The sequence below is a fragment of the Sarcophilus harrisii genome, chromosome 4, assembly GCF_902635505.1.
Source record: "Sarcophilus harrisii chromosome 4, mSarHar1.11, whole genome shotgun sequence".
Taxonomy (NCBI): domain Eukaryota; kingdom Metazoa; phylum Chordata; class Mammalia; order Dasyuromorphia; family Dasyuridae; genus Sarcophilus; species Sarcophilus harrisii.
Window position 1 is genome coordinate 428,234,686 of NC_045429.1, and position 27,459 is coordinate 428,262,144.

A 27,459-nucleotide genomic window follows, 5' to 3' on the forward strand; every position below is an offset into this window, starting at 1 on the left:
TGTTATCACCTTCTTTTTACAGATGAAGAAACTGAGATAGGATGAATGAATTATCCAGGGTAATATAGCTAACAAATGTCTGGCACTGAATTTGTACTCAGGACTTCCTGACTTCGGGTCGTGTGTTCTAACCATTGTACTTAGCTACCGTCCCCCCAAAATTATTTGAAATGTATTTAATACATCTTTGTTTTTATATCCCAGGCATGTAGAACTGAATTGACCAAGTTAGAAGTTTTTATTGAAGTTGCTTGGCAACTCAAAGCCAGGAAGAACCCTGGGTTCAAATCCTACCTCTAAGGATAGCTGGGGGGACAATGGACAGAGCACTGGTCCTTTAGTCAGGAGGACTTGGGTGCAAATGTGATCTCAGATACTTACTAGCTGTGTCACCCTGGGCAGCAAGTCATTTAACCCCAATTGCCTTCAAAGAGGGAGAGAGAGAGAGAGAGAGAGAGAGAGAGAGAGAGAGAGAGAGACAAATTGTATCTCAGAAACTAGGTAGTTGTTTGACCCTGACTAAGTCATTTAATTTTACTGAGAGTCACTTTGGTCCTTTGTAAAATGCAGATAATAATGGCACTCTATCTCACAGGCTTATCTTAGGGACCAAAAAGAGGTAAAGTATATAAAGTGCTTTGAACAGCTTAAATACTATGCAAATGTGATCTACCTCACTATCATTCCTATTCCTATTACCATTATTATTATTATTCAAATGCCTTCCAAATTTTCTAAAATTAAAAAAAAATCTCATTTAGATTCTAATAGTAGGGGCAGCTAGATGCTTCACTGGATAGAGCACTGGTCCTGAAGTCAAGAAGATCTGAGTTCAAATCCAGCCTCAGACACTTAACACTTACTAGCTGTGTGACATTGAGCAAGTCACTTAACCTCAATTGCCTAAAAAAGAAAGAAAGATTCTAAGAGTGATACACTCACAGGTTCATGGAATTTGAGAGCTCAAAGGGACCTTGAAAGCCCTTATAATCCCAGGGCTTCTTAAACTTTTTTCCACTCCTGACCCCCTTTCACTCAAGAAATTTTTATATGACCACAGATATGTAGATATATAAAATAGGTGTACAAATCAAATATTTGCTGATAATAAATCATAATTTTGTGACCCTTACATTCAACTATAAGATCCCATGTAAGATCGAGAACCACAATTTAAGAAATTAATCTAATCTAATCCATCCCTGAAAGAAAGTCCCACTGAAGCCTAACCAACAAGCTTCTACACAAGGGGACTCACTGCCTCCCAAGGCAGCCCTTTTTACTTTGGGACAGCTCTAATTAATAGGAATTTCCCCCTGACATGAAGATCAAATTGGTTTCTTTTAACTTCTCCCCGTTGTACTCCCCGAGTACTCTTTCTCTGGGTTATGCATGCCCGGTTTCTTTAACTGATTCACACAGGACATGGATTTAAGGTCTTTAGCCATCTTATCAGCCTCCTTAGGATGATCTGATTATCAATATGCTTTTTAAAGCGCAGGGTCTAGCTTGATACACAGCACTCCAGACACTGACTGACTAGGGCAGAGTACAGGGGCACTATCACTTCCTCATTCCGGTAACCTTTGTTTCTCTTAATGCAGCCCCAGATCTCATTTACTTCTGGGGCTGCAGATCAGCCTGCTGATTCCTCTTGAGTCTGCAGTCCATTAAAAATACCCTAGAGATCTTTTTCAGACAAACTGCTATTTAACAATTCCTCCTCTACCTTGATTTTTTGAGCCCCTCTAAGACTTTACATTTACTCATATTGAATTTCATCTTCTGAGATCCAACCCAATGCTCTACCAGGGGTCCTCAAAGTACGGCCTGCGGGCCAGATGCGGCAGCTGAAGACGATTATCCCCCTCAACCAGGGCTATGAAGTTTCTTTATTTAAAGGCCCACAAAACAAAATTTTTGTTTTTACTATAGTCCGGCCCTCTAACAGTCTGAGGGACAGTGAACTCGCCCCCTATTTAAAAAGTTTGAGGACCCCTGCTAGCCTATAGGTTCTCAGGAGGTCTCTAATACCTTTTTAGAGCATCCTCCAAGTCAAAACTGTTTTCACAATAATACTAATAAGTTATTTGCCTAGTAAAACACAAATCTTCAAACTACATAAAATCCAAATTTTCACACAACTGGTGAGGCCATATTTTTTTACATACTGCAAAGAAAACAACATATTGCAACAGATTTAATTCCAAACCAGGCAGTAGAGAATCCAATCATCTACTAGTAAGCCAAACATTAAAGAGATTTTCAAAAATATGTAAAATAATGTCAATCTTTTCACTAATTATTTTTTGGTTTTGAAAAATAGTTCTTTTTCATTAAAGTGATTACATAATATGTAATGTTGTCATTCTTACCTAAAGTAATCAAAATTTTAAAATTTTACCTAGTTTAAATATAACATGGAAAATACCAATAGATGTGACCAATACAAACAAAATCTCTTTGGGAATCTTCAGCAATTTTTAAGAATGAAAGGGGATCCTGAGACCCTTCAAATTGTTTGAGAACCACTGTTCTGAGATTGTTGAACTTTTCTTGGATTCCAACTCTGACACCTAGCAGGTTAATCATCCCTCCTCACTCTGTGTTATCTGCAAATTGGACAATTGAGCCATCTACACTTTTATCCAAATCACTGATCAAAATGTTCCTCAGAGAAAGTACAAGCTCAGATTCCTGGGGTATATCAACTGAACAACAGTTGTCAAAGATGAGTTACAGCCCCCATCACTTCTTAAAGTCATCCCTTCAGTGAACAGACAGACTCTTGACTGCCACTCAAAGTTTTGAAAGTCCTGAGTTATAAGGTGTCTAGTTTATATCCATTGTAAATCTGTTTATTGTGACTGGCTCCTCCCAATCTGCTGCTGTTGTAAAGTTCTGATGACCCCCCAATAAAGCCGGAAGACTTCTAACAACACATAGTCCCTGGCCAGGGAGGGAAGAAGAGAGGGAGGGATAGACAATGATTGGAGCTATAAAATCATATAATGGCACATATCCCAACTGGAGATTCAGCTTTCTGAGTTGAACCCAGAGGTACCAAAGTCTCTCAGAGGTATTGTTTTAATTATCTTCTAAACATAATTTAGAATTTTCCCATTCCATTCCACACAAAAGGAAGTATCTCATTTTTAATCCACCTCCCTAACTTGTCATAGATACCAGAGCTGACCAGACTTTTATCTTCCTGGAAGAGGAGGAGTACTGTTTCTCTGTGTCTCTAGTGCCCTTCCTCCCCAACTACTTCATATTTATTTTCTGTTTAATATCATTAAGTACTTAAAATCATAGATTGAAAATTGATAGGATGTTCAGAAGCTAACTGATCCACTTACACTAATTTTATGGGTGAGAAAAGTAACACTCAGAAAGTTTGTGACCTGGAATGAGATAAAATAAAATGCTTAGTATACTCCCTGGTATACTGTAAGAACTTAATAAATGATTCTTTACCTTGGGCAAGATCATACAGATAGTAAGCATCATAAGCAGGATTTGAACCCATCAAATCTGGTTAGACTCAAATTCCATAGAGATTTCTTCCCAATAAGCTTATATACAAAAGCTTATGTTTTTTTACTTCAAAAAAATGTGAGCTCCACAAAAATAGGGATGATTTCATTTTGGGGGGGTAGGATGTATCTCTAACACCAAACACAAAACAGGTATTTAATAATGCTTCCTAATTAATTGTTTTAAAAAGTGGTTAGCTCCAGGAAAAACTAAGTTATATTTTATTTTTAAGGTAATTATTTAAACTATGTAGATAAATGAAATCCGTGTAGCCACAACACTCTAAAGGAAACTATATTATCTTAGAGTGGCAATAAAATAATTCATAACTCACAAGGGAAAAAATAAAGAAAAATGTGATACCATTTTCAGAAAGCATCAAGATCACAGATTGAACAGGAAGAGATTTTTAGAAGCATCTCTAAATAGTTAATGGAAGGGGTCTCAGAGACAATCTAGTCAATTCACTTCATGATCCATAGGAGGCAATCCCTTTACTTTAAAGATGAAGAAAGCAAAAACCAGACAGATTCTGTGAGATGGATATATACCAGTGACTTGCCCAAAATTACCCAAGTAGTGAGCAAAGCTAGGACATCACATTTCTAATGACTCCACACTAAACCCCTTTCAAACCCCTTCCACTGATCACCCTAGTTCATGTGAAACTGCCTGCTCCTCTTCATCTTTACAGATGCTTCCAGAGGCTCCTCAATTCAGGAGCTAAGGGGATATGCTAAGGAGACAATCTAAAACTGTCCCAAAGAATCATAAATCTGGCATGGCTCTGTGAACCAAAAGAAGGTTGCTGACATTCCCTTGGAAAGTAATTAAGAGCCAAAGATCATCTGTTCTATGTTATTCTCTAACTCTGGGGGAGTTGATGAAGTGGGTGCCCTGAGAAAGCCTGAGCTAAGGTTTACTCTGTAGAACTAGAAAGCATTAAAATGATTGAGTCCTTTCCTTGTTAACTCTTGACCCCCCCCCCCCAAAGGGCTGGCCTAATAAAAAAGATTGCTTCTGAGGAAATTTCTTCATGTTAGATCTTAGGGCCATGTTCCAGAAGTAGAATATCCACCTAAAAAAGCTAAAGAAAGGCACAGTAATTATGAATTGTGGGGGTTGAAGTCTGCTCTGAAGGCTTCATCTATCAATTCAACAATTAGAATCAAAAGTGTTTATTCAGTGCTAGGCACTGAGCTGAGCACAGGGAAGATCTTTTAGCTACTCCTGGTGAACTGATTTCCCAGCACTCATTCACTGCCCTTTCTCTTTCTTACATTCAGATCGATTCTTCTTTGTCACTTTCTTCATCTTCTCAGCTCTCCCCATTTAAAAAATACATAGAGGAACCAGCAAAGGGGAGAACAAAGGCCTGGCCTCTTAAGAAGAGTGTCTCTCCTGACTGGTAGACTGGCAGACCCATTACCAACAGGCTTTGTAAAAAGGTGTTTACAACTCTTTGTAATGTAAAGCCAAAAATGACTTATAGAGGACAGAGAAGTTCATCTCTCACTCCTAACTTGTGAACCTGACCTCCCATCATTCTCAAGGACATGGGCAGCCTCTCCACCCCACTGCACCCCACCCAGTGTATGTATCCTGAGAAGGCATCCCCAGGCAGTAAGTGGAATAAACTGCATTTGGGAGCTTCTTGTAAATATTGCCTAGCAAAAGACCTGTTTTGAAATGTTTCAGAGATGTTAAAAAATGAGGAACACATGAAGAGGACATTTAGCTTATGTTTATGTAATATTTTATGGTTATCAAAATTTTCAATATAAATTACCTCATTGGAACATCCTCGTAGTCCTAGAAGTTAGATAGCTGGAGCAATTCATCCTCATAATAACCTGGGGATGTAGGTATTATTACTAGCCTCATTTTACAATTAAGAAACTGAGGCAGGTGGAGATTAAGGGATGGACTTACCCAAGGTCTCACTGCTAGTGTCTGAGGTTGGGTTTGAACTCAGGTCCATCCTGATTTGCGTTCCAGTGTTCTATCCATTACGATATTTAGCTGCCTCATTACTTTTTCTTTCTTTCTTTCTTTTTTTCTTAACCTGATCAGGGATTGGGTTCCTAGGAGGGTCCCAGCTAGAAAATGATTTGCAGCATCTGCATTGCAATTTAAATCTTAAAGAATAGCTTGGGGACACTAAAAGGTGAAATGGAATAAATATAGTGATAGTGATACAGTCAGAGGCAGTAAGTCACTTCTCTATTTGTAATTCCATACTACCTCTCATCCCTCCTAATACAGAAGAGAAAACTAAGGCTCGGAGAAGTTGAATAACCTCTTCCCTCTCTCCCTCCAAATGTCCCTCCACTCCCCAAAAAAGGACACAGTTAATAAGCAGCAGATGGATTCAGAATCTCAGGTGTTTGTTTGAACTATACCTTGTTACCTTTCTGTCAAAAATACTCATACGCTTCTGGTAAAGATAAAAGACATGGAAAGATCACAGGAAAGTTCAGGCCTCCCACTGGTACACTCACAGTTAATTACAAATAGAAATTTTAAAAGACAGCTTGAATAATGATTTTTTTTAATCCAAAGAGAAAAATCCATAAGTTTCTTTAGCTCACCCAGGGTAACACAACAAGACAACCAAAAGTCAAGAGTAGTTGAAAATGCAGGTCAAAAACAAACTAGAATCTGATCACCCTATGCAAGAGCAAAAAAGCAAAGTCTGACCCAGATGCAAAAATCTAAGTTAGGGATTTAAGTTGGAGACAGAAGTAAATATATTGAACACTATGAAGAAATATGGGTTGGAAGATCCCCAAGAGAGACACTCATTAGAAGAGCCTAACTCTGTCATTTAATGGAGAAAAAAATACTTGGAATATGAAATTCCAAAAGATAGATAGGCTTATAACTGAGAAAGACTTGTTCCAAAACACTGAGTATGTGTGTAGTGAAGTTAAAGAAGAAGACTTCTAATCATTCCTGATGAAAATATTAGCGTTGAACCCTCAAAGTGAAAATACTGGAATTAAAAGAAATCAAGAAAAGTAAATAATTTTGAACAATTGAAAGGGGCTAAACAATGATGAAGTCCTCACATTCTATTTTTGGTCAGTCTTGTCCAATCTTTTTTGACCCCACTTAAGGTTTTCTTGGCAAAGATGTTGAAGTCGTTTGTCATTTCCTTCTTCAGCTTGTTTTATAAGGAAACTGTTTATGTTTATATGTTTATAAGGAAACTGAGGCAAATAGCATTGAGTACTTGTTCAGGATCACACAGTTAATATCTGAGGTCAGATCTGAACTCACAAAGGTGCCTTACTCTACATACAGCACTCTATCTACTGTACCACCTAGGTACCCTTATATTTTATTGGGGGAGAAGAAATTTGTTCCTTTGAACTCCTAACATCTTCAAGATTACATAGTGAATTAATTGAGAACAACAGAGGGCCTAGGTATAGTTTTATTTAAAACAAGAAAAAGGAGGGAGGAGAATATTGATGGGGGAAAAAAAGGAGGACGAAAGTGGTAGAACTTATATGTTTCATGACTATGGTATGTGAAAAACAACATATAAACGAGGAAAAAAGAGTAGAGAGAATGGATAGCTTATGAAACTCACTTTTATTTGAAACAGCTAAAGAAAAGTTGAACACACACACACACACACACACACACACACGCGGAGTTTGGCAGAGTAATGCATTAAATTCAAAAGGGGAAGGGAAAGAATGAGAAAAGAGGCTTAAGAGGGAGAGCAAAGTCATGGAGAAAGCAAAACAACCAAGGAGGGTGCAATATAAAAGGAGAACTAAAGGAAAGGAAAGTATAAAAACCAGTTATTGGGGTCTGGATGAGAGGATAAGAATATGAACAGTACAGTAGAAAAATAATAAAACTTGACAGGGTTAAAGAAATAAACAAGGAAACTATATTATAACTAAAAGTATCATAGACAGTGAAATAATACAGGTATTTTATATAAGGTTGACATTTAATATAAAACAGTTAAACTAAATTCAAGAATTTAATATCTATTCCATCAAAAATCAAGATCTCAATCAACTCTCCTTGGACCTAGGCAAATCTAGTAAAATGATAAAAAGAAGAAATTTAAGGAAGGAAATTAATAAAATTTAGAAAAGTTTTGAATGAATAGATCTCTGGCAATTAATAAGTAAAAAAAAGGAACATGCAAATTTCTTAATTTTATATACTACCTTTACAAAAAGGTATCAAGTTACATAGCAATAGAAACTTCATTAGGGAATGCAGACAAGTAGGAATATTAAATAGACTCTTCACTGGCCATAACACTATAAAAATCATCAATAACAAAACCTTTAAATAAAATATTAAAACTTAAAATGGAGAATAATTTAATCCTTAAGAGTGTGGGCCAAAGAATAAATCAGAGAAATAAGAGATCATTTCAATTTAAAATGATGGGACAATATAGCAGAACTTGAGTTGTGAGCAAAGTACACCTTGGCATAGAAGTTTTTAATCTTTCAAGGACTCTATAAACTTGGATAGGGAAAAAAAATGCATCTTTATTTCAACATCATAGACTTCATTGTAATCCTATGTATTTCATTTTGTGCATTTTAAAACATTATTCTGAGAAGGTTTGGCTTCACTAAACTGCCAAAAAATAAGAATCTCTGCTTCAGAGGAAAATCTATAACAAAAAATGCTTTTATCAACAAAGAGTGAGACAACAGAACAATGAAGTAAAAGTAAAATTAAAAGAACTAGAAATATAGCAAAATTTGTAAATGAGGCATAGAAATTCTGAAAAAAAAAGAAAATATTAACAAAAAATTTTTAAATAAATAAAAATAATAAAACAAAAAACCTCTATTAAATGTAATATTAAAACTGAAAATAACAGGAGCTTTAGAAAGACTAATAAAATAAGCTAACACCTATGATTCTTAAAAGGAGGGATAGAAACAAAACTACTAATATGAAAAATGAGAAAGGATGAAATAAAGGAAATTACTAAAAAATATCTTTCTGTATTGCATGCCAACAAAATTGATACCATATCAAGTAGACAAATATTTACAAAAGTATATAATATCTGGATAAATAGAATAAGACATTGAAAATTTAAATAACTCAATCTTAGGGGGGGGAAATAAAAAAAAACAGAAATTATGTCCCAAAGATCTGCACCCCAATTTCATGACTAAATGAATTTACCATCGAGTTTCAAACATTCAAAGACAAAGAAGAATGAATTTCAATATTTCATAAACTATTTACAAAATGGGAAAAGAATAAATCGTACCAAGTTTCTTCTATATACAATTCTGATAAACCAGAGGAAAAAAACTACCTTACTTAATAAATATCAATGCAAAATATTGAACGAAATGTTAGCAAAGAAGCTACTACAATATATTAAAACTATTATATATTACAACTTAGTTGGAATTATACCAGAAATGCAGAATTGGTTTAATATTAGCAAAACTATAAACATAACAAATCATATTAATAACAAAATCAATAAAATTATTGTATTAGAAGATGCAGATTGTAGATGCAAAAGTTTCCTCTGGACAGAAATGTAAAACTATACTCCCCAAAGTATCAAAAATATATATATACCCTTTGACTCAGCAGTACTACAAAGAAATTAAATAAAGTGAGAAAGGATCTATATGTATCAAAATATTCATAGTAATTCTTTTTTTGTTGTTATAGTGCCTATTAATTAAAGAATGGCTGAACAAATTAATGTATATGACTACAAAGGAATATTATTGAATCTTAAGAAATGATGAATGGATGGATTGCAAGAAAACTGAGGAGACATTATCAGTGAGCAGAAGTAGAACAATTTATATGCCTTTGTCAAGAAAAATAACTTTGGAAGAGTTAAAATAAATGAGAGAAATAAAATGAGACGTGTGCTCAGACATGGAAAATATGACTATTAGCTTTATTTGACTATACCAACTTGTTACAAGGGAGGATAAGCCTTCACTGGGGGGAGGGGGGGAGATAAAGAAGTTAATGATAGAGATGCCCCCCAAAAGGAAGGTATAAAAATAAGTAGCAATAAAATTTTTAAAGAAGCTACACAAAAAAGATTGCAGGCGGTTCAGAGGGTATCAAAGATAAACAGGATAGGTTTGAAACAAATTGCTGGATTCAGTATATACTTTTAAAAAAACAAGCAGGGAGCAGCTAGGTGGTGCGGTGGATAGAGTACCAGCTCTGAAGTCAGGAGGACCTGAGTTCAAATTTGACCTCAGCCAAGTCACTTAACTCCAATTGCCTTAACAACAACAACAACCAAAACAAACAAAAACAAGCTCTACAAAATTAGTTTCATGTTTTATATACATACAATTCTCTCTCACTAGTTTTCTTTGTGAAAATGTTTGCATTTGTTAGTCAGTACAGAAAGTTGGCAAGTGCAGAAAAACTATAAAAATAACAACAACAAAATTGTGTCTGATGTTTCATGAATCCATTTGGGGTTTTCTTGGCAGAGATACTAAAATGTTTGTCAATTTCTTTTTCCAGCTCATTTTATAGATGAAGAAACTAAGGCAGAGTTAAGTGACTTGCCCAAGGTCATACACTACTAACTGTCTGAGGCCAGATTTAAACTCAGAAAGCTGAATCTTCATGACTCCAGGCCAAACATTCTATCCACTGTACTATCTAGCTGCCTTTCCCTATAAAGAAAAAGATGCTAAAGTTTAAATTAGAGGATTCAGGGGGTTCCTGCAGTCGAGAAGTTCTGAGTTCATTTAACCATGTTTGCCTCAGTTTTCTCATGTGTAAAATGAGCTGAAAAAGAACATGGAAAACCACTCCAGTTTCTCTGCCAGGAAAACCCCAGGTGGGATCATATGAAAGCTCATGACATGACTGAACAACAGCAACAAAGGTAGAAGGGCCAATCTCAGCTCCTTCCTTCCATGACACTGAGTAATGATTTCACCTTTGGGCCTCAGTTTCCTCACCTATAAAATAACAGGGTTTATCAAGACTCAAAGGTTTCTTTAACCTCTAAAGCAGTGACCCTGTCTGTGTGGAATGTATTTGTTCACGTTTCCCTATTTTATTCTTATTTTGAAGTTAAGGGCCCCATGGAATAACGTATACTTTGGTAAACTCTAGAGCATTATAAAAATGTTAGCTATTACTATTTTCAAGTATGTTTGTATTGTTTCAACTGAGAACACCCCAATGAATGGGACTCAAATGTCCTCCCACCACATCTATCTGGCTTTTAGTTCTTGACTTGGATTATCCAACCAAGAACCTTCATCAAAGATATGGAAAGAGTCCTTCTCCTAGGAATTGACCATGTGTGTGCTCTGGGCTTCCGGGAGACCCTCTTTCTTCTCCAATACTGGTGACATTTGTACTCAGAGTCCTCAAATCTTTGAAGGATCCTTCAGGAAGATAGGCATGTTCACAAAAACAATTTATCACAATAGGCTTCCATATCTCTCTGGCTGGTCCTCTTTGTGAGCAAATGAGGCTCTCCTGGTCTGGTGGGCGGGGTTTCTTTGTATGCAGACCCCGGAATCTAGCTAGTTAACTATTAGAAGGTAGGGGTACAGCAGACAGTTCTGATGGTCAGCTAGGCTAATCTTATTAATATCCTGATTGTCTTCCTCAAATGATCACCTATGGGGTGGTTCTGTAAGATAATGTGATCTTCAAATCCAACAGATAATGGGATTGTCAGGCAAAGTCCTAAGACATAGGAGAACAGAAACAATGCCTTTACAGTAACCTCATGCTATCTAAACAAATTGTTTGCTTCCAACTATAAAGAAGTTTTTAAAAGAAGAGCTCAAAATTATTCCTTTTTCTGAATTGAAATAATTAGTCCTTGGGGACAACGGGTATTATTTACTTGGAGCAAGGAGCATTTTGCTGCTAAGATGAATATTTTTATGACTGCCCTCATAAATTGCTTTCCATTGTCTCTCGTCGAGGGGAAGGAGGAGCTCCCAGGGGTGAGCAAAGGGTCCGTGGGTCCCCGTCTGGGGGCCCCATTAAGTTGTTAAGGCATTTAGTACCCGCAGGCATTCAGATTGCAAGGGCAGTTCAAATCCCAGCAAGGCTAGGGGTGGGTGTGGTGAAAGGAAGCTTTCATTTGTCCCCCCAGCTCAAGGGACAAGGCTGTCTTATAAGCAAGAGTTAGGGAGAATATAGTAAAGTAGACAGACAGATCAGACTCATACCAACACCCCCTCCCCAGCTACATACCCAAACCTCCCAGAAAAGAGTTCTGGGGATATGGGAGCCAGAAGAAGCTAGGGGAAGGAAATATCATTGGTGGACTGCTGACTTCACAGTAAATAACTGCTTGTTCAGTTTGGGGATGCCAACTCTTAGGAAGGGCAGAGCTTCTCTGGAGTAGGCACTGGCTTCCTTTTCCTGCAAGACAGAACCTGACTTCTGGGAGAGGAAGATGAATTGTGGTACATGCTGAGGATTCTGGGGAAAGACACATAGGATCACAGATGGAGAACTAGAAATAACCTCAGAGGCTTTCTAGTTCAGACACTTCGTTTTACAAATGAGAAAGCTGAGGAAATAATGTAATTTGCCCAGGATCTAGCCAATGGAAGAAATGGAATTCAAATCCAGGTCCTTTGACAAATGCTTTATCTACTATGTCAGCAGTTCGCATAGTGAATTTTCCTCCTGAGGGTTCCTAAAAGCCTTGCAGGAGGATTCACAAAGTCAAAACTATTTTTGTAGTAATACTATGCTATTTTAACTTCTAATACAATAAATGTCATTAGACACAACCCACATACCCATAAACAAAGTTTTAGGAGGGAGGAAGTACTTGATATTTTTAGGAGTGTAAAGAGGGCCTGGGAACAAAAAGTTTGAGAACCACTATACTGTCTTGTTGCCTCATTAATCTCTATTCAGTAGCTAAGCCCTGATAGGCAGTGATATAAAACCTGGTGGGCATAGACAGAGAGGAGATATGGCTCCAGGAAGGAAAAGATAGATGGTAGGAGAACTATTTCTTCTGTGAGGGTCTTTTGTGTTCCACATTCTGGTAGAAAGAGAAATGGATTGAGACCCAAGATGGTGGAAAGTCTTAAGACACTTTCACATGCACTCATGGACCAACTACTTTCCTTCTATATGGTGAAGTTTTCTTAAGACCCCACATCCTAACTTAGATCTTCAGCAAGTAAATCAATTCTCTATGCCTCAGTATTCTGATCTTAAAGTTGAGAGGTTGGATTCAATAGCCTCTGAGATTATTTCTGGCTCTCAATCTACAATCTTTTTTAAAGCAGAGGTGTCAAACACTAAGTCAAGTCTCCAAAACCAAATTAAACTGTAATTGGGAAATATTTGACAAAATAAATAAAAATATAATAAACATAGAAAACATTACATTTTAAAACCAACTCCATACACAGTTCACAGGAATCCTTATATACCGATTGGTGGCCACCATTTCTTTTTTATTTTGACAATACTGCTCTACAGGGAAGAATGAAAGAGCTCAGAAAAGTAAAGATGAATAATGGCTGACTTAGAAATTATTTTAAGACTCAAAAAATGCTTTAAATCTATTACTACATATGATGCTTACCACAATCTTGCAAAGTAAGAATGACAAGTATCATTATTCCATTTTACAGATGAGGAGAATGAGACACAGAGAGGAATTGCCTGGGGTTATACAACAAGCAGCTATCAAAAGCAAGAATTAAACTCTCTTGATTCCATCCAGAATGCTTGCAATTACTCTGATTGCTCTTTTTTTTTGGGGGGGGGGGGAGGGAAAGAAGGCACCTAGCCCAGCTCCTTGTTCTCAAGGATAAAGGGTATGATGATAAAGGGCCACCTGTAAGTCTCATGAAGGCAGAAATTCTGACTCATGCCAAGGATAGCCAGATTCTCATTCCATGTCAACTTCCTTCTCCTCCTTCTTTTTCAGAACAATCGATACCCAGTACCAGTCTCCAAACAGTCCCATCAATTCCCTCTGCCTTCCTCTCTGACCTCTCCAGAGCCTTTTTTCTAGATTCAGCTCCAGAATCAAGGCGGAGGCCATCACTCCAATTTGGCTCAAAAGGAGGTTCAGAATGGCCTGTCACTGAGACCTATAACTAGGGATAGCTCCTGCTGGCTGGAGTTGGGATGGGAGAGACAAAGGCCATCCAGGCTGAAGATAAATGAACCCCTGGACACTGCTACAGTAACTGCGGTCCCCTAATAGAGGAAAACAAAGGTTTGCCCCTGTGACACTTGCTGGAAAAGATGAAGGCACATCAAAGGAAGCCAGGCTCGTTCAAAGCCCTAACTTAATTGTCAATTAAGCATGCATAAGGGAGAAAACGCCATGACAACCCTGGGCCGCATGCTGGTGTATTGCATGCTGGTGTATTATTGTCGAACCCGGGAAGAACACTGAAAACAGCTGATTTTGCTGACAATGTGTTTGTAGGGCACCTTGTAAGCAATCAGCACATGACAGAAGCAAAGCTCGCCTCCTCCTCCCCCCCACTGATCCTATTGTAGAGGACATTCCAGGGCTAGGGTCAGCCTGTGGTCATCATAGACTTGCAAAAGGTGGATGGATGGTGGAAAGATGAACAGCTCAAAGTGGGCCAGCACTCTCAACTCAACTGGCAAGAAAGGACTTGAAAAACCGAGAGGACGTTCAACCTTTTGGAAAACTTCACTACAGAGAAGGAAAATGGCTTGTCCATCCATGATTACATTTACAAAGAAGTCTTAGGACTTTGTGCTATCTTGAATCTCAATCCATTTCTTTCTACCGGATTGTAGAACGCAAGAGATCCTCACAAAAGAGATAGTCTCTTCTTCCTGTAGCCATGTCTCCTCCCTGTCTGTGCCCAGGAGATTTTATATTCCTGCCTATCAGGCCTTAGCTACAAATGGGGATTAATAAGGCAACACAACAAGATAGCCTTTCTCAAAAAGACTCCTTCCTTTCCTTTCAGAGGTATGGGACTATGGGTGTGGAATACTACAGATCACATCAGAACTCAACATGTTACTTTTCCTGAACTTTTTTTCCCCCCTCTTTTTAAATTCTTTGTTATAAGGATAAAGAAGAGAAGGAATATATTTGTGATATTAAAAAGATAACAAAATTACTTTTAAAAAGGCAATCACATATAGACTTTCTTGAAATGGAAATTTATTGTTTCATATTTTGAATACTCATGTTCTGCAGTGCACATGGCAATGTTCTTTTTCTTTTTCTATTTTGTATTTAAGTTTTAAATAATTTTAAATCATTATTTTAAAAAAGCAATCATTAGACCCATACCAACAATTATTTTGCAATGTTTTGTACTACATCTCCCATTAATTTTTAATTAAGGTTCCAAATATTAATCATCTCTTTCATAGTTGTGGCCACGATGGAACAAAATGAGCATATCCTATAGGATTTAGAGAAAGAAACCAACACTTTTACATATGCTTCAGTTCCTGTTTTCCTTTCTCTACCATCTCTATCCTTGCCATCTAAGGAGTCATAATTTAAAGAGGTCTAATTCAGGAGATATAGAATGGGTTCAAGTCCCATCTCTACTTGAGTGATCCTGGCTAAGTCACTTTTCCCTTTGCCTCAGTTTCTTCATCATTAAAGTAAGAGATTTAGGCTAGATGGTCACTGAGGTCCCTTCCAAGACTAGGTAAATAATCTTTGTGTGACTTATAACTCACTTCACCCCATCCCAGGAGAAGGTAAGTTCCTTCAATTCTGCCTTTGTGTCCCCAGTGTCTTATCCCTAAGATGTAATAAGGTGCTTAATAATTGCTTATAGAATCAAAGTACAATTCACTTCTTTGGGATTCAATGTTCTCATCTGTAAAATGAGAGAGTGAGTTACATTAGATGACTTCAAAGATTCTAAATTTGAAGCCTACATTACCATCACTCCCACTCATTGAGATGTTCTCAAGATGCCATGTGTGACACGCTAGGTCTCTTTGAGGAAGACAGAGTGAGAAAGGAAGGAGAAAGCTAGAAGGCTTGCCAAGTTTGTCTTAAGCAATTGGCAAGACCAAAGAATGAACAGCAACAAAACAATTAAAACTGAAATTATCCTGACTAAGCCTGGCCCCAAAGGAGAGATAAGAGAAGGCTCCTCCCTCCCTTCCTTGTACAGGTCAGGGACTATGGGTGTGGAGCGCTGTAGATCCTGTCAGATTTTCTTAATGTGCTTGTTTTGCTGAACTACTTTTTCCATTTTTTAATGCTTTGTCATAGAGGACAGAAGGAAGAAAAAAGGATACAATAAGGATTGTAGGTGACATAAAAAAATTAGGGGGGTTGTTGGTGATTAACTAATGCAGAGGAATCCCAGAAAAATAAAGAAGAGCAAATGTATACAAAAGAAAAACCTTTCCAATTTTCCTGGCACTCATGGGACCCTAAGTGGCACAGTGGATAGAGCACCAAGTCTGGAGTCAGAAAGTCCTGAGTTCAAATCTGCCTTAGACATCTACCAGCTCAGTGACCCTGAGCAAGTCACTTAACCCTAATTTGCCTCTGTTTCCTTATCTATAAAATGAGCAGGAGAAGGAAATGACAAAACACTCCAGTATCTTTGCCAATACTAAGATCACAAAGAGTCAGACATGACTGAAAAAAATGACAGAACAACAATAACAACATGGAAAATAGGGTAGCTAATTCTGGAAATTGAGACTGATATGCTTTTTGTTTCCAAATCCAAGGTCTAGATTCCTCAAAGTCCTCACTCCCTTCAAGGTTCAACTTAGGCAACTTCTTTCCTCTGAGTGGCCTTTCCTTACTTCTTCCCAGCTGTCACTTTGCATTTCTTTGTATTTTCTTATCCTGTACAAGATTGTTTCTCTGAGTAAAAGATAAGCTCTGTGAGTGCAAGAATTGTCTTTCTATTCCCATCAACTGGCACATCAGGTGCTCAATAAATTCTTGTCTAATGGAATTGAATTGAATCTGTCTGTGTGATTTGTTGTTGTTCGTCATTTGCATGACCCCATTTGGGATTTTTCTGTCAAAGATACTGGAGTGGTTTGCCATTTCCTTCTCCAACTCATTTTACAGATGAGGAAACATAGTTAAGTGACTTACCAGGGTCACAGAGTTAGTATGGTCGGAGGCTGGGTTTGAACTCAGGAAGATGAATTTGGTCCATCCTGAGCTTCTACAATTGGTAATGCTTTTTTCCTCTGATTATAATATCAGATGAGTTCAGCCTACACTGAGCCACTTCAGAAAGGCCTGTTTTTTCCTAAGAATAATTTTATCACAAACAATAAGAAACTTATATGTGGGCCTATAACAGATACTCCATTAAAGAAGCTAAATTAACACAGGTCTTTCCGAAGGGGTAATGAGAAGAGGAGCTCAGGTTCAAGGACTGTTCATTACGAGCTACCTTAGTGGCCCCAGTATCTTCTGGGAAGAAAATTACCAGATCCGTGGAGATCCTATATATCCACGAGATCTCAATGATTTGGAAACAGAACCCAGTTTTAGCTTGGACACATTCTCCTTAATCCAATTTCTCCAGTTAAATTAGCTAAAGATCAAAGGAAATGATAATAGTAAAGTGCTTAGCCCTGTGGCTGCCAATAATGAATGCTACAAATGCTAGCTATTATTATTATTAGCATATTGGAAAGAAACTGAAACTGGAAGTCAAGACATTGCCCTCAGTCACTATGTGATGTTGGGCAAATCACTTTACTTCATTATAACTCATTTTTTCCAGGGAGGAAATTAACCCAAAGAGTCTTTAAGGTCAAATTATATCTCCTTTGAGTTAGTAATATTCCCCTTTTTCCATTCCCAAATTACCTATGGATATTGTGTGTGTGTGTGTGTGTGTGTGTGTGTGTGTGTGTGTCCCTCCACAGTAGAATGTAAAATCTTTGAGGACCAACAGAGATTACATTATTTCTGTTTCAGTCTGTTCCGTACTCCCACACCAGATTCTAGCATAGTACCTTGTATACAGTAGGCATTTAATAAATAAATGCTTCTTGATTTAGTATTAGAGGATCTTAGATCTTTAACCATCAGGTATCATATTGTTCAATTCCTCTCCCCCATTTTACAGAGGAGGAAACTTAAGGAGACTTGTCCAAAGTAACATAGATAATGTCAGAGATGGGATTTGAAGCCAGATTCTCTGACTCTGGAGTTTGGATGGAAAAACTTTTAGAGTCCTAACATTTTGGGGTTCCATGGAGCCAGGCTCCCAACTCTGGGAAGGGCCTGAGGGTTCTGGGTTTCAAGTGGGCACATCCATTCTTGTATTCCTGTCACTCCTTCCAGGCACGGCTGCTTCTCAGTCCCTGCCTTTCCTGCCTGCTTTGGCACACTCTGCCATGAAGTCCTCTAATGGGGGGCACAGAGAATTGGCCCCAGGAGGGAAGAGAGCAGTCTAAGCTAGTGACCCCATGGTGACCTCCACACGACTTCGGCTTGTCAGAAAGCTGCTGGGCTTTTGTTTGCAGCTCAGGCTCCCTGACTTTGGTGTGGAGATCACAGGTACAGCACAATGTACATTGTATTCCCAAGAATGCCCCTTGGCCCCACTACTCCCCCCCCCAGCCCCTCCTTCCCCCCTTCCCCATTCAGTCCTTTTGCTTACTACAAACCCAGCTCAGCACTAGCCACTGCCAGTGTGCTATTTTCCTCTGAAACGCTTTGTTTTTCCCCAGAGGAACTGAGTTACCCTGAAACTAAACCCAGCCCTCTCCCAGGGGCTCCCTGGGCTCTCAGCAAGCCACCACCTCTTCCTATCTCTCAGCAAGAATAACAATAATAATAATACCTGACATTGACAGAGCATTTTGCAACCCCCCAAGCACTTGGCACATTCTCATTCGGGTCTCACAACAGCTTGGGTACCAGCCAGAGTTGGAGTGAACCCCCTCATCCTGCCTTATCTTTCCTTAAGCACTCAGGCCAGATCCTTCCTTCTGCAGACGCTTTCCCATCCTCCCTGCTCTTAGTGCCTTCCTTCCATCTCTTCCCTATGGAACTAGCTATTTACACGTTGCTTCTCCCTTTAGATTATAGACTCGTTGAGGGGAGGGGACTGTTTTTGCAGACATATATGGAGCACTTGATAGATGCTTATTGACTGGCCAATTGACTAATTCTAGTTGAGCATATTCATCCCCTAACTCCCAGCTTTCCGTGGTTAAGGACAAAGGGTGGGAAGCCTAAATTAGATCATAAACTCCATAAAGACAAAAACAATCCACTTTTGTCTTTTTGTATACTCATTACCTAGCACAATGTCTGGCATACAGTGGGCATTTAATAAGTGTTTGTTAATTGAGTTCTTGGCTGATGTTTATTGCCTCATAGAAGGAAATTGCTTTTTCTCAGCTTGGGAGAGAACAGTCATGGCCTCTGAATACTTTTCCTGGTATTCTCTGGATCATTAGCCCAACCTGATTTGAGAATATCTTGCCAATCCATGAAATCTTTTTTACACTTGGGTTGGCCCTGGAAAATAAGTCCCTTTCTGGTCTCAGTCCAATTCTAGTTCTTTGGATTAAAGATCTAGATCTAATACTGGAAGGTATCTCAGAGGCTAGTCCACCTCATTTTTATAGATGAAAAAACTGAGACACAGATTTTTTTTTTCAAGTGAGATGGCCCAAGATCACTCTGGTAGTGAAAATTCAGATATGGGTTCTCTGACTTCAAAGTCACTATTATAGTGGGCTGTATCAGGGTGACCTAGAAGAATATTAAAGAGAAAAGTTTCCATTTTAGCTTAGTAAAAGAATGCCTTGGGGGTAGGTGGTGCAAGTGGATAGAGCACCAGCCCTAAAATCAGGAGGACCGGAGTTCAAATCTGATCTCAGACATTTACCACTTCCTAGCTGTGTGATCCCGGGCAAGTTATTTAACCCCAATTACTTCAGCAAAATAAATAAATAAAATAAAAAAGAATGCCTTGAAATCTACTAGGGAGATATGGCTGGAGAGCAGCCACTTAGTGGCTGAGCCTGTACTCCCCAGAGCATTGGGGATACCACTAAGGACAATGCCTCTCAATCCTTAAGACATGCTGTAAGCATCCAAAAGCCCATCTTCACCAAAAAATGCTTCTGAACTCTTAACTGAATAGCATACATCTTAACATTTATGAACTTCATTAAGGTGTACACACATCACCTCATCTGGGTCTCAGGATACCTTGTGAATCATAAAGGAAGTAAAGCAACAGGGAAACTGAGGCTGAGAGATGGTAAATGATCTACCCAGGATTACACTGCTACTAAGTGTCTGAGGCAAACTTCAGGAATTCCTGTCTCTAAGGTCTTTTGAGGAGAGTTCTCCTCTCTTCCCTCCAGGCCCTGACTCTGTGGCCTCTATCCAGATACCTCTACCCACTACTCAGATGCCAGGCCTCTGAAGCCATAAGCAGTGCCTTTTCACCATTTCCCATCCGATGCATCCCCAGATCTTAGCATAGTACTTGGCACATAGTAGGAATTTAATAAATAAGGATTGATTGATGGATTCCTGAATCAGCAGACATCTCCAGAGACAAGGACACAGAAAAAGGGGCCTTTCCAAGGTAGGTCCTTATATAATGACATTAGAAAGGGTTCATGGGCAAAAGTCGCAATCCTTTCTCTAAACCTATCTTCCTCCTTAAAGAAATATCCTGGCTCCGAAACTCTCCTTTTATTAACAGGAAGAAACAAGAGATGCTCAATGAGAGGACCAGGTCCCACCCACTTCAGAAGCCTTTAGGAGGAGGGGTGCCCACTCAAACTCTTTACCTGAAAGCTTACTTGGAGGAGAGGCACTTGGTTGCGTGTGGTGCGGGGAACCATGGGAGAGCATTGGGTTCAAGCCGTGAGGCTGGTTTGTGCTGTAGGCATCCATGGCCAGTTTCTGGCGGAAAGCCTCCTCCTTTCTGCGGTTGGCAAACCAATTGTAGACACGGACCTCAGTAACCAGGTTGGAACCGAGGCCATGAGCTTTAGATGGGGAGACTCCTCGTTGCAGACATTCTGCCCTGTGAGCAAATAAAAGAGAGATATAGCAAGATAAAAAGGTGGGAACTAGGGTTCAACAACAGTTGTTAACAACAGTCCTTGCTAGGAATGCCATGAGACTAAAGTTAGGGTCCTGAGGATGGAGAGGAAACTGATCTCTACAACTGACTCTAAATCACAGGCTCTTTTAGTTCCTCTTTTCCCCCCAAATTCCCCAGAACAAAAGGTCTCCAAAGAATTGCTGACTACATAATCTACAGCAAGATTTCTTCCTTCCTTCCTTTCTTCTTTTTCTCCTCTTCTTTGTCTCTATGTCTCTCTTCCTCCATCCATCTCTCTGTGTCACTTGTCTCTGTCTGTCTCTATATCTCTTTCTGAAACAGTCTCCCTTTGATTCTCTGTCTATCTGCCTCTCTGGGTCTGAATCTGGATCTCTGTCTTTCTGTTTCTGTCTCTGTCTCTCCCTCCCTCCTTCCCCTTCTCTCTCTCTCTCCCTCCTCTCTCTCTCTCTCTCCCTCCCTCCTCTCTCTCTCTCTCTCTCTCTCCTCTCTCTCTCTCTGTGTGTGTGTGTGTCTCTCTCTCTCTCCTCCCTCCTCTCTCTCTCTCTCTCTCTCTCTCTCTCTCTCTCTCTCTCTCTTTGTCTCTCTCTCTCTGTCTCTCTCTGTCTCTCTCTGTCTCTCTCTCTGTGTCTGTCTCTCTCTCCTTCTCTCTCTCTCTCTCTCTCTCTCTCTGTCTCTCTCTCTCTCTCTCTCTCTGTCTCTCTCTCTCTCTGTCTGTCTCTCTCTCTCTCTCTGCCCCTTGTCTTTCTTCCTCCTTCTCTCTCCTTCTCCCTACCCATTCCTTTTTTTTTCTTCCTTCCTTCTAATTATGGGATTTTTTTTGGCAGTGTAGTGAAATCAGAATAATATTTTCACATATATAAAATAAAATAATAGATTGGAGAGGAAATCTATTCTATTGAAATACAGTAATGAAAATTAAAAAGAAAAAAAGACATCAGATCCAGATTCACAGACTTACAGAACCTCTATCCTATAGGTTTCAAGCATATCTATAGCTGGAGGACAGTATGGCACAATGATGAAAATATGGGTTCTATAGTCTTGAGACTTGAGTTTTTTCAGATCAAAATCAAAATATATGTTAAATCTATGTGAGGGACAGAAGCATAAAGTTTGCTAGGTTTGATATCAAAGAAATGGGGTTGGAATCTTGCATTTCTTACCGGTGTGACCTCAGGTAAAGCCCTCTGGGCCTTAATTTTCTTATCTATAAAATGAGAAGTCTAGTGCTTTTCTTCTAAGAACCATTCCTACATTTATAGATCTATAACTGGCCCACAGCTTCTGACACATAGCAAGCACTTAATAAGTTTATTGACTTAATAACTACTTGTTGACCTATAAATCTGTATAAAAGAGGCAGAGTTGAGACATATACACTTAATGTCTCAGGGCTTCTAACAAATTAACTCAATTAAAATGGGTCTTTCAAACCACAGATACATAATAATTATCCTTTATTCATAATTTAATAGTATATGTAAATATATTATATAGCCTATATAATTATATGTGGCACATATAATTATGATCATTGTACAGTAATGCTATGATATTAATATGATGTTAATATAATATAGCAGTGATATCAACATTGGCTATATTATTATATGTGATATTATGATAATATAATTTAGCATATAACTTATTTATAATATATTTTATAATAATCACAACAATATTATAATGCCAATGAGAGCATACTATGTACTATTATCCATAGGATGTAAGCTTCTTGAGGGCAGAGATTTTTTTGTCTTTATATTCTTCAGTACATAGTCCAGTTTGTATGTTGTTTCAGTCATGTCCAGTTCTTTGTGACCCCATTTGGGGGTTTTCTTGGCAAAGATACTGGAGAGGTTAGCATTTCCTTCTCCAGCTCATTGATAGATGAGGAAACTGAGGCAAACAGGTTAAGTATTTTGCTCACGGTCACACAGCTAGTAAGTGTCCGAGGCTGAAAAAATTGGAAGTCAGGTCTCCCTACTTCCAGATCTATCACTTTATCCACTGTATTACATAGCTGTACCAATCCCCACCAAATGCTATGTAGTAGATGCTTATTGAATCAGGAGTGGGGAATCTTTTTTTTCTGCCAAGGGACTTTTGGATATTTATAACATATTTCATGAGCTATACAAAACTTAAAAGCTCAAGCAATGGGAAATTGTTGTTCTCAGCTTTCAACTCATCATCACCTGCAGTTACCTTGGCAGGCCCAGACCAAATGATTTTGAAGGCCTCATATGGCCTGCAGGCCTCTGCTCTAAATGAATTATTTAACATAATTTTCTTAACTGAGGCAGACTGTAGCAGATCTGAACTCTCCATTCTATTTTGCTTACTTCCCCTGATCATAGATGGAGATATGAGAAGAGTTAAGGCTAAAAAAGCCTTATCCAACATCACACAGCTAGCAAATGTCTCAGGTGGGATTTTAAGTCAGGTCTTTATGACTTCAAATCTAGCATCCTATCCACTGCTCCATTCTGTCTCAAAACCAGCAATGGGAAAGATCACTGGCCAAGGTTAAAGCCTATGATCAAAGACAGCTTTATTTCTAAATCTAATTAACCTCTATGGGACCAGACTCGTGCCTCCCTGAAAACATGCCAGAGATCCCATTTCATCTGACCATCAATAGCTTCCAATTGGTTTGCATTTGTCTCTTGAGGTGTCTTCAATGACCTGAATTGGTTTCCATGGGAACCGTCCCTAAGCAGTCTCTAGGAGGTGTGGCTATCATGGCCCTCTCTCCCCAGGCTTATTTGCCAACACAGTGTGGATACATCTAAATGTGCCCGGTATTAAACACAGTGACTGGAATATCATATGCGCTTAATAACCATTTATTAATAGAACTGCTAATGTCATTACCTGTTGCACTCTTCCACTAGGGCTTCTCTCTCCTCCTTGCTGGGGTTCTTTTGTCGGTCGTAGGCCTGGTACAAGATTTGCTGGGATGCGGGCCCCCATTTGAAGCGGTTTCGGCGCATCTTTTTGTTGGCAGGCTCAGAGCAAGCATCATCCGGCTGCCCAGCCCCCTGGCTCTGCTGGCTGAACTCTGGAAAGAGAAACAGCAGCTGATCCTGACTGCTTTTGTCTGTCATATTTCCAGAACTTTGGACTGTCTGGTTGAATTCTGAAAAGAGAAAGGAGTAGATTTGATAGGGTCTGTAGCCTCCACCCAGATGACAGACAGACAAATAAACACCTACATTCCCTTCTCTTAATTTTCTACTCCAGCTCTGACCTATTATTGGGCAAATAATGTTACCTCTCTAGGACTCAATTTCCTCATCCATAAAATAAAAGGTTTTCATTAGATGGCCCCTTTAGTCCCTTTCAGATATAAACCTATGTTTGTAATTAGCCTGTATTATTCCTTTTTTTTTTTCCCAAGGAGTTCCATTCCCATGAACCATTGTTTCAGAGACCATTTGTTTTTATTTGACCCTCAGATATGAAGCAATACTCTAAAACCAAAGACCGTTTTCTCTTGTTTTGTTTATTCTAGCATGGTACAGAAAGAATTCTTGGCTAGGTTGGACTAGCTTATGAAGCCCTGGCACTAAATCTCTTTAAGTCAAAGCTTTGGGGCAAACTGTTTATAAATATCATTTTGAGTCTTTTAAAAAAGTATGCAGGGAATTTGAATAGTTATATACCAATGTATTTAGTTGTTTGTGCCTTAGAGGTTCAGATTTGTTAAATTAATTATTTAATCTCTTTCTATAACCATCTTAGATGGGACCCTTTTTATCTACATAAGCACACACCTACTGATGTCCATTCCAGAATTCTATAGCACAGAATTACCAATAATAAGAAAAGTTTTACAGGTTAACTCACTTAACCCCTAAAGAGATTATTTTATGAGTAAAGAAGATTAATAATAGTAAATACTTTCTATAGCAAGAGCTTTCCTCTCTCCTAACAATCCTGTGAGATAGGAAATATGAGCATTAGTATTAGTCTTACAGTATAGATGGGGAAACTGAGGTCCAGAGAGAAATGATTTGCTTAGGGTTCACATAGCTGGTATGTAACAGACCAGGAATTCAGATTCCAGACCAGGAAGATAGTGGGGTACTGTGGAAAGTTTCTGAAATTAGAGGACCTGAGTTTGAATCTTCCATCACTCCCTACCTTGTGATTTTAAGCATCTGACTTCTCTGAGTTGTAGTTTTTATTTTGTTTGTTTTTTTAATCAATAAGATGAGGCAGTTAAACTAGATGGTCCATTCCAACTCCAAAACTATGATTCTTTGAACTGGTTTCAAATTCTGTCTCTGCCCATTCACTGCCTTTCCTTTCTTGGATGCTTTGAATGTGCCCTAGGCATTGGAACTCTAGATAGCATTATCATTAATTACAAGTGATTATGATGGGCCAAGGCCTTAGACTCACTATCCCTTGGCCAAGAGATGGACCACTTTCCATCATAACGTGCCAGGCTTTTAAAGATTGGCCATTTCTGTTAGCAGATCACAGGATATCAAGCTTCCTTCTTAAAAATCTTGATTATGAGGTATAGTTCCCTGGGTAAAGGACAGGGAAGGGATATTTTCAGAAATTAATGAGAAACAACAAAATATATCAAGAAAAACAAAGTAATTTTTTAATTAAAAAGAAATTAATAAAGAAAATTTAGAGCTGGGAGGGAACTTTATACATGAGGACACTGACGCCCAAAGACATAAAATGATTTCTCATCCTTGGGCATCAGTGTCCTCATGAATAAAATTCCCTCCCAGCTCTAAATTTTCTTTATTATCCCTTGGGAAAACATAGAGAGTAAATCTAAGATTGAAACTCATGGTGTCTGTCACTGAATCCAGTGCACAGAATCAATTTTGCGTGGCAGTGTGGTACCATGGGAAAAGCACTGGGTTTAAAGTCTGAAGACTTCACATCTCATGATCTCACCTTTGTTACCTGCTACCTGTGTGACCTTGATTAATTCGTTTAAACTCTCACAGCCCCTGTTTGCTCATTTGCAAAAATGAGAAGGTTGAACTAGGTTGTTTCTAAATCTCAGTTCTGACTCTGCTACTATGAGTTCAGATGGGTGGCCATCTGCCAGGTTGAAAGAGAGAAGGACAGAATATTCCATAGGCTCTTATTTGTTGTTAACTCATCTGATTTGGAAGATTCCTTCACAGGAAGATTTCTCTTATCATTGAAATAGTGCTCTAAGTAGTTAGATTTACTAGCAGGTAGAGTCATTAACCAAAGTGGAGACTACAAGTCTCTTGTCCAAGTTACTCAATTTCTCCATCTGTGAAATGGGTTCAGTAGAAACCCAAGGAACATTTTGACAGTCTTAGACACATTTTGAAATATAGTCAGAAATGAAATAAGGTAAATAAATAGCAGCAGGAATAGCAATAATATCTTGAACTTGAATTGTGCTTTGTACTTTTTAAATTACTTTCTAGTCTGTTCATATATGGTCCTCACAACAGTCCAGAATAGCAATTATTCATGTGTTTTTTTTTTCCTATGAGCCTACAAATTGCTTTCTAGAGACCTACATCTTGATGGGGGCTCATTTTTTTTATGTTTTCCCTACTCTCTGTGCTAGGCCAAACACTCAGAATAAGAATAACCAGTATTTATAGGTTGCTTGAAAATGTGCAAAGTCCTTCCTATTATCTCATGGAAGCCTCATAACAACTCTTCCAGGTAAATATTCCAGATGTTATAAGCATCTCTGTTTTATAGATGAGGAAATAGAAGTTCAGAGCGGTTAAGCAACTTGCTTCTTGGTTATAAACTAAAATCTGTCAGAATATTTCAAGATCGGGCTTTATTCATTATGTCACATTGCCTATCATGGAGATCACTGAATAATAGCTCATGTTGAAATTGATATTTTCAAGGACCTAGAGGACTGGAATATTTATTTGACAGTCTCAAAACAAAACAATCCTCAAGAATAAAAGAGACAAAATGATACAGTGGAAAGATCACTGGCTTTAGAATTGGAGGAACTGGATTGAAATCTCATCTCTGACACCTATTGCTAATAGGATCTTGGACTAAGTATTTAATTTTACTGGTCTCATTTGTAAATTTCCTCATTTGTAAATTTCTAAATGACCACTAAGGCCCAATTCCGAATCTACAGTTATATGAACCACAGTTCTTTCCAGCTATGAGAACTGAATAGCAAACTCAGGTGAAAGTATTGCTTTACAGCTTATGACAGGCTCTAGAAGGGGTGTTTACAGAATGTTCCTTAGAGATGTAGCACATCTTTGCTGTATGCTTATATATGGGTCAGACTACACACAAATATAGGAAGATTCATGCTCTGAAGTTGTTTTAGAGAATCCAGCCTCCCCCACCAATCTCACTATTCATACTCCCCTTCACTTGGCTTACTTTTTAAATTCAGATTAATTGAGGGAGATGATAAGTATAAACTGTCCATAAATTTTTTTTCATTTTATTTCATGCCCAATGGGACCCAGAAGAATCAATCCTAGTGACTGCTGTTCTATAATTCTTTCAAGGCAGCAATCAAGGCTGGTGTACGGTTTATTTCATTTTCTATAATTCTATAAGGAAATGTTCTCTGTCTCTCTGACTATCCTTTTCTCTCTCTCTTTCTCTCTCTCTCTGTCTCTCTTTCTCTTTTTGTCTCTCTCTTTCTCTTCTGTCTCTTTCTGTTTCTCTGTACCTCTCTGTGTGTCTGTCACACATTCTCCTCTCCTCTTTTTCTGCCTCCCCCTCTGTCTGTCTCTGTGTCTTTGTCTCTGTCTTTCTCTTTCTTTCTCTCTCTGTCTCTTTTTGTCTCTCTCTTTCACACACATACTCATATCCTTCTGTACTTTTTATCTTTCTTGTCTCTCTT

General features: G+C 38.5%; 1 protein-coding gene across 5 annotated transcripts in view; it reads right to left on the reverse strand.

Moving 5' to 3' along the window:
- Window positions 1-27,459, reverse strand: part of HNF1B (HNF1 homeobox B) — an 89,942-nt gene that overhangs the window by 54,208 nt on the left and 8,275 nt on the right. For 4 of the 5 annotated variants that reach the window (XM_031967567.1, XM_031967565.1, XM_003769978.4 and 1 more), the window contains exons 3-4: window positions 23,475-23,739; window positions 20,317-20,555 (exon numbers count right to left, since the gene is read on the reverse strand). In XM_031967567.1, coding sequence (XP_031823427.1) covers window positions 20,317-20,555; window positions 23,475-23,739 — 504 coding nt within the window. The remainder of the gene's footprint in view (window positions 1-20,316; window positions 20,556-23,474; window positions 23,740-27,459) is intronic. The other variant, XM_031967566.1, reaches the window with a different exon arrangement.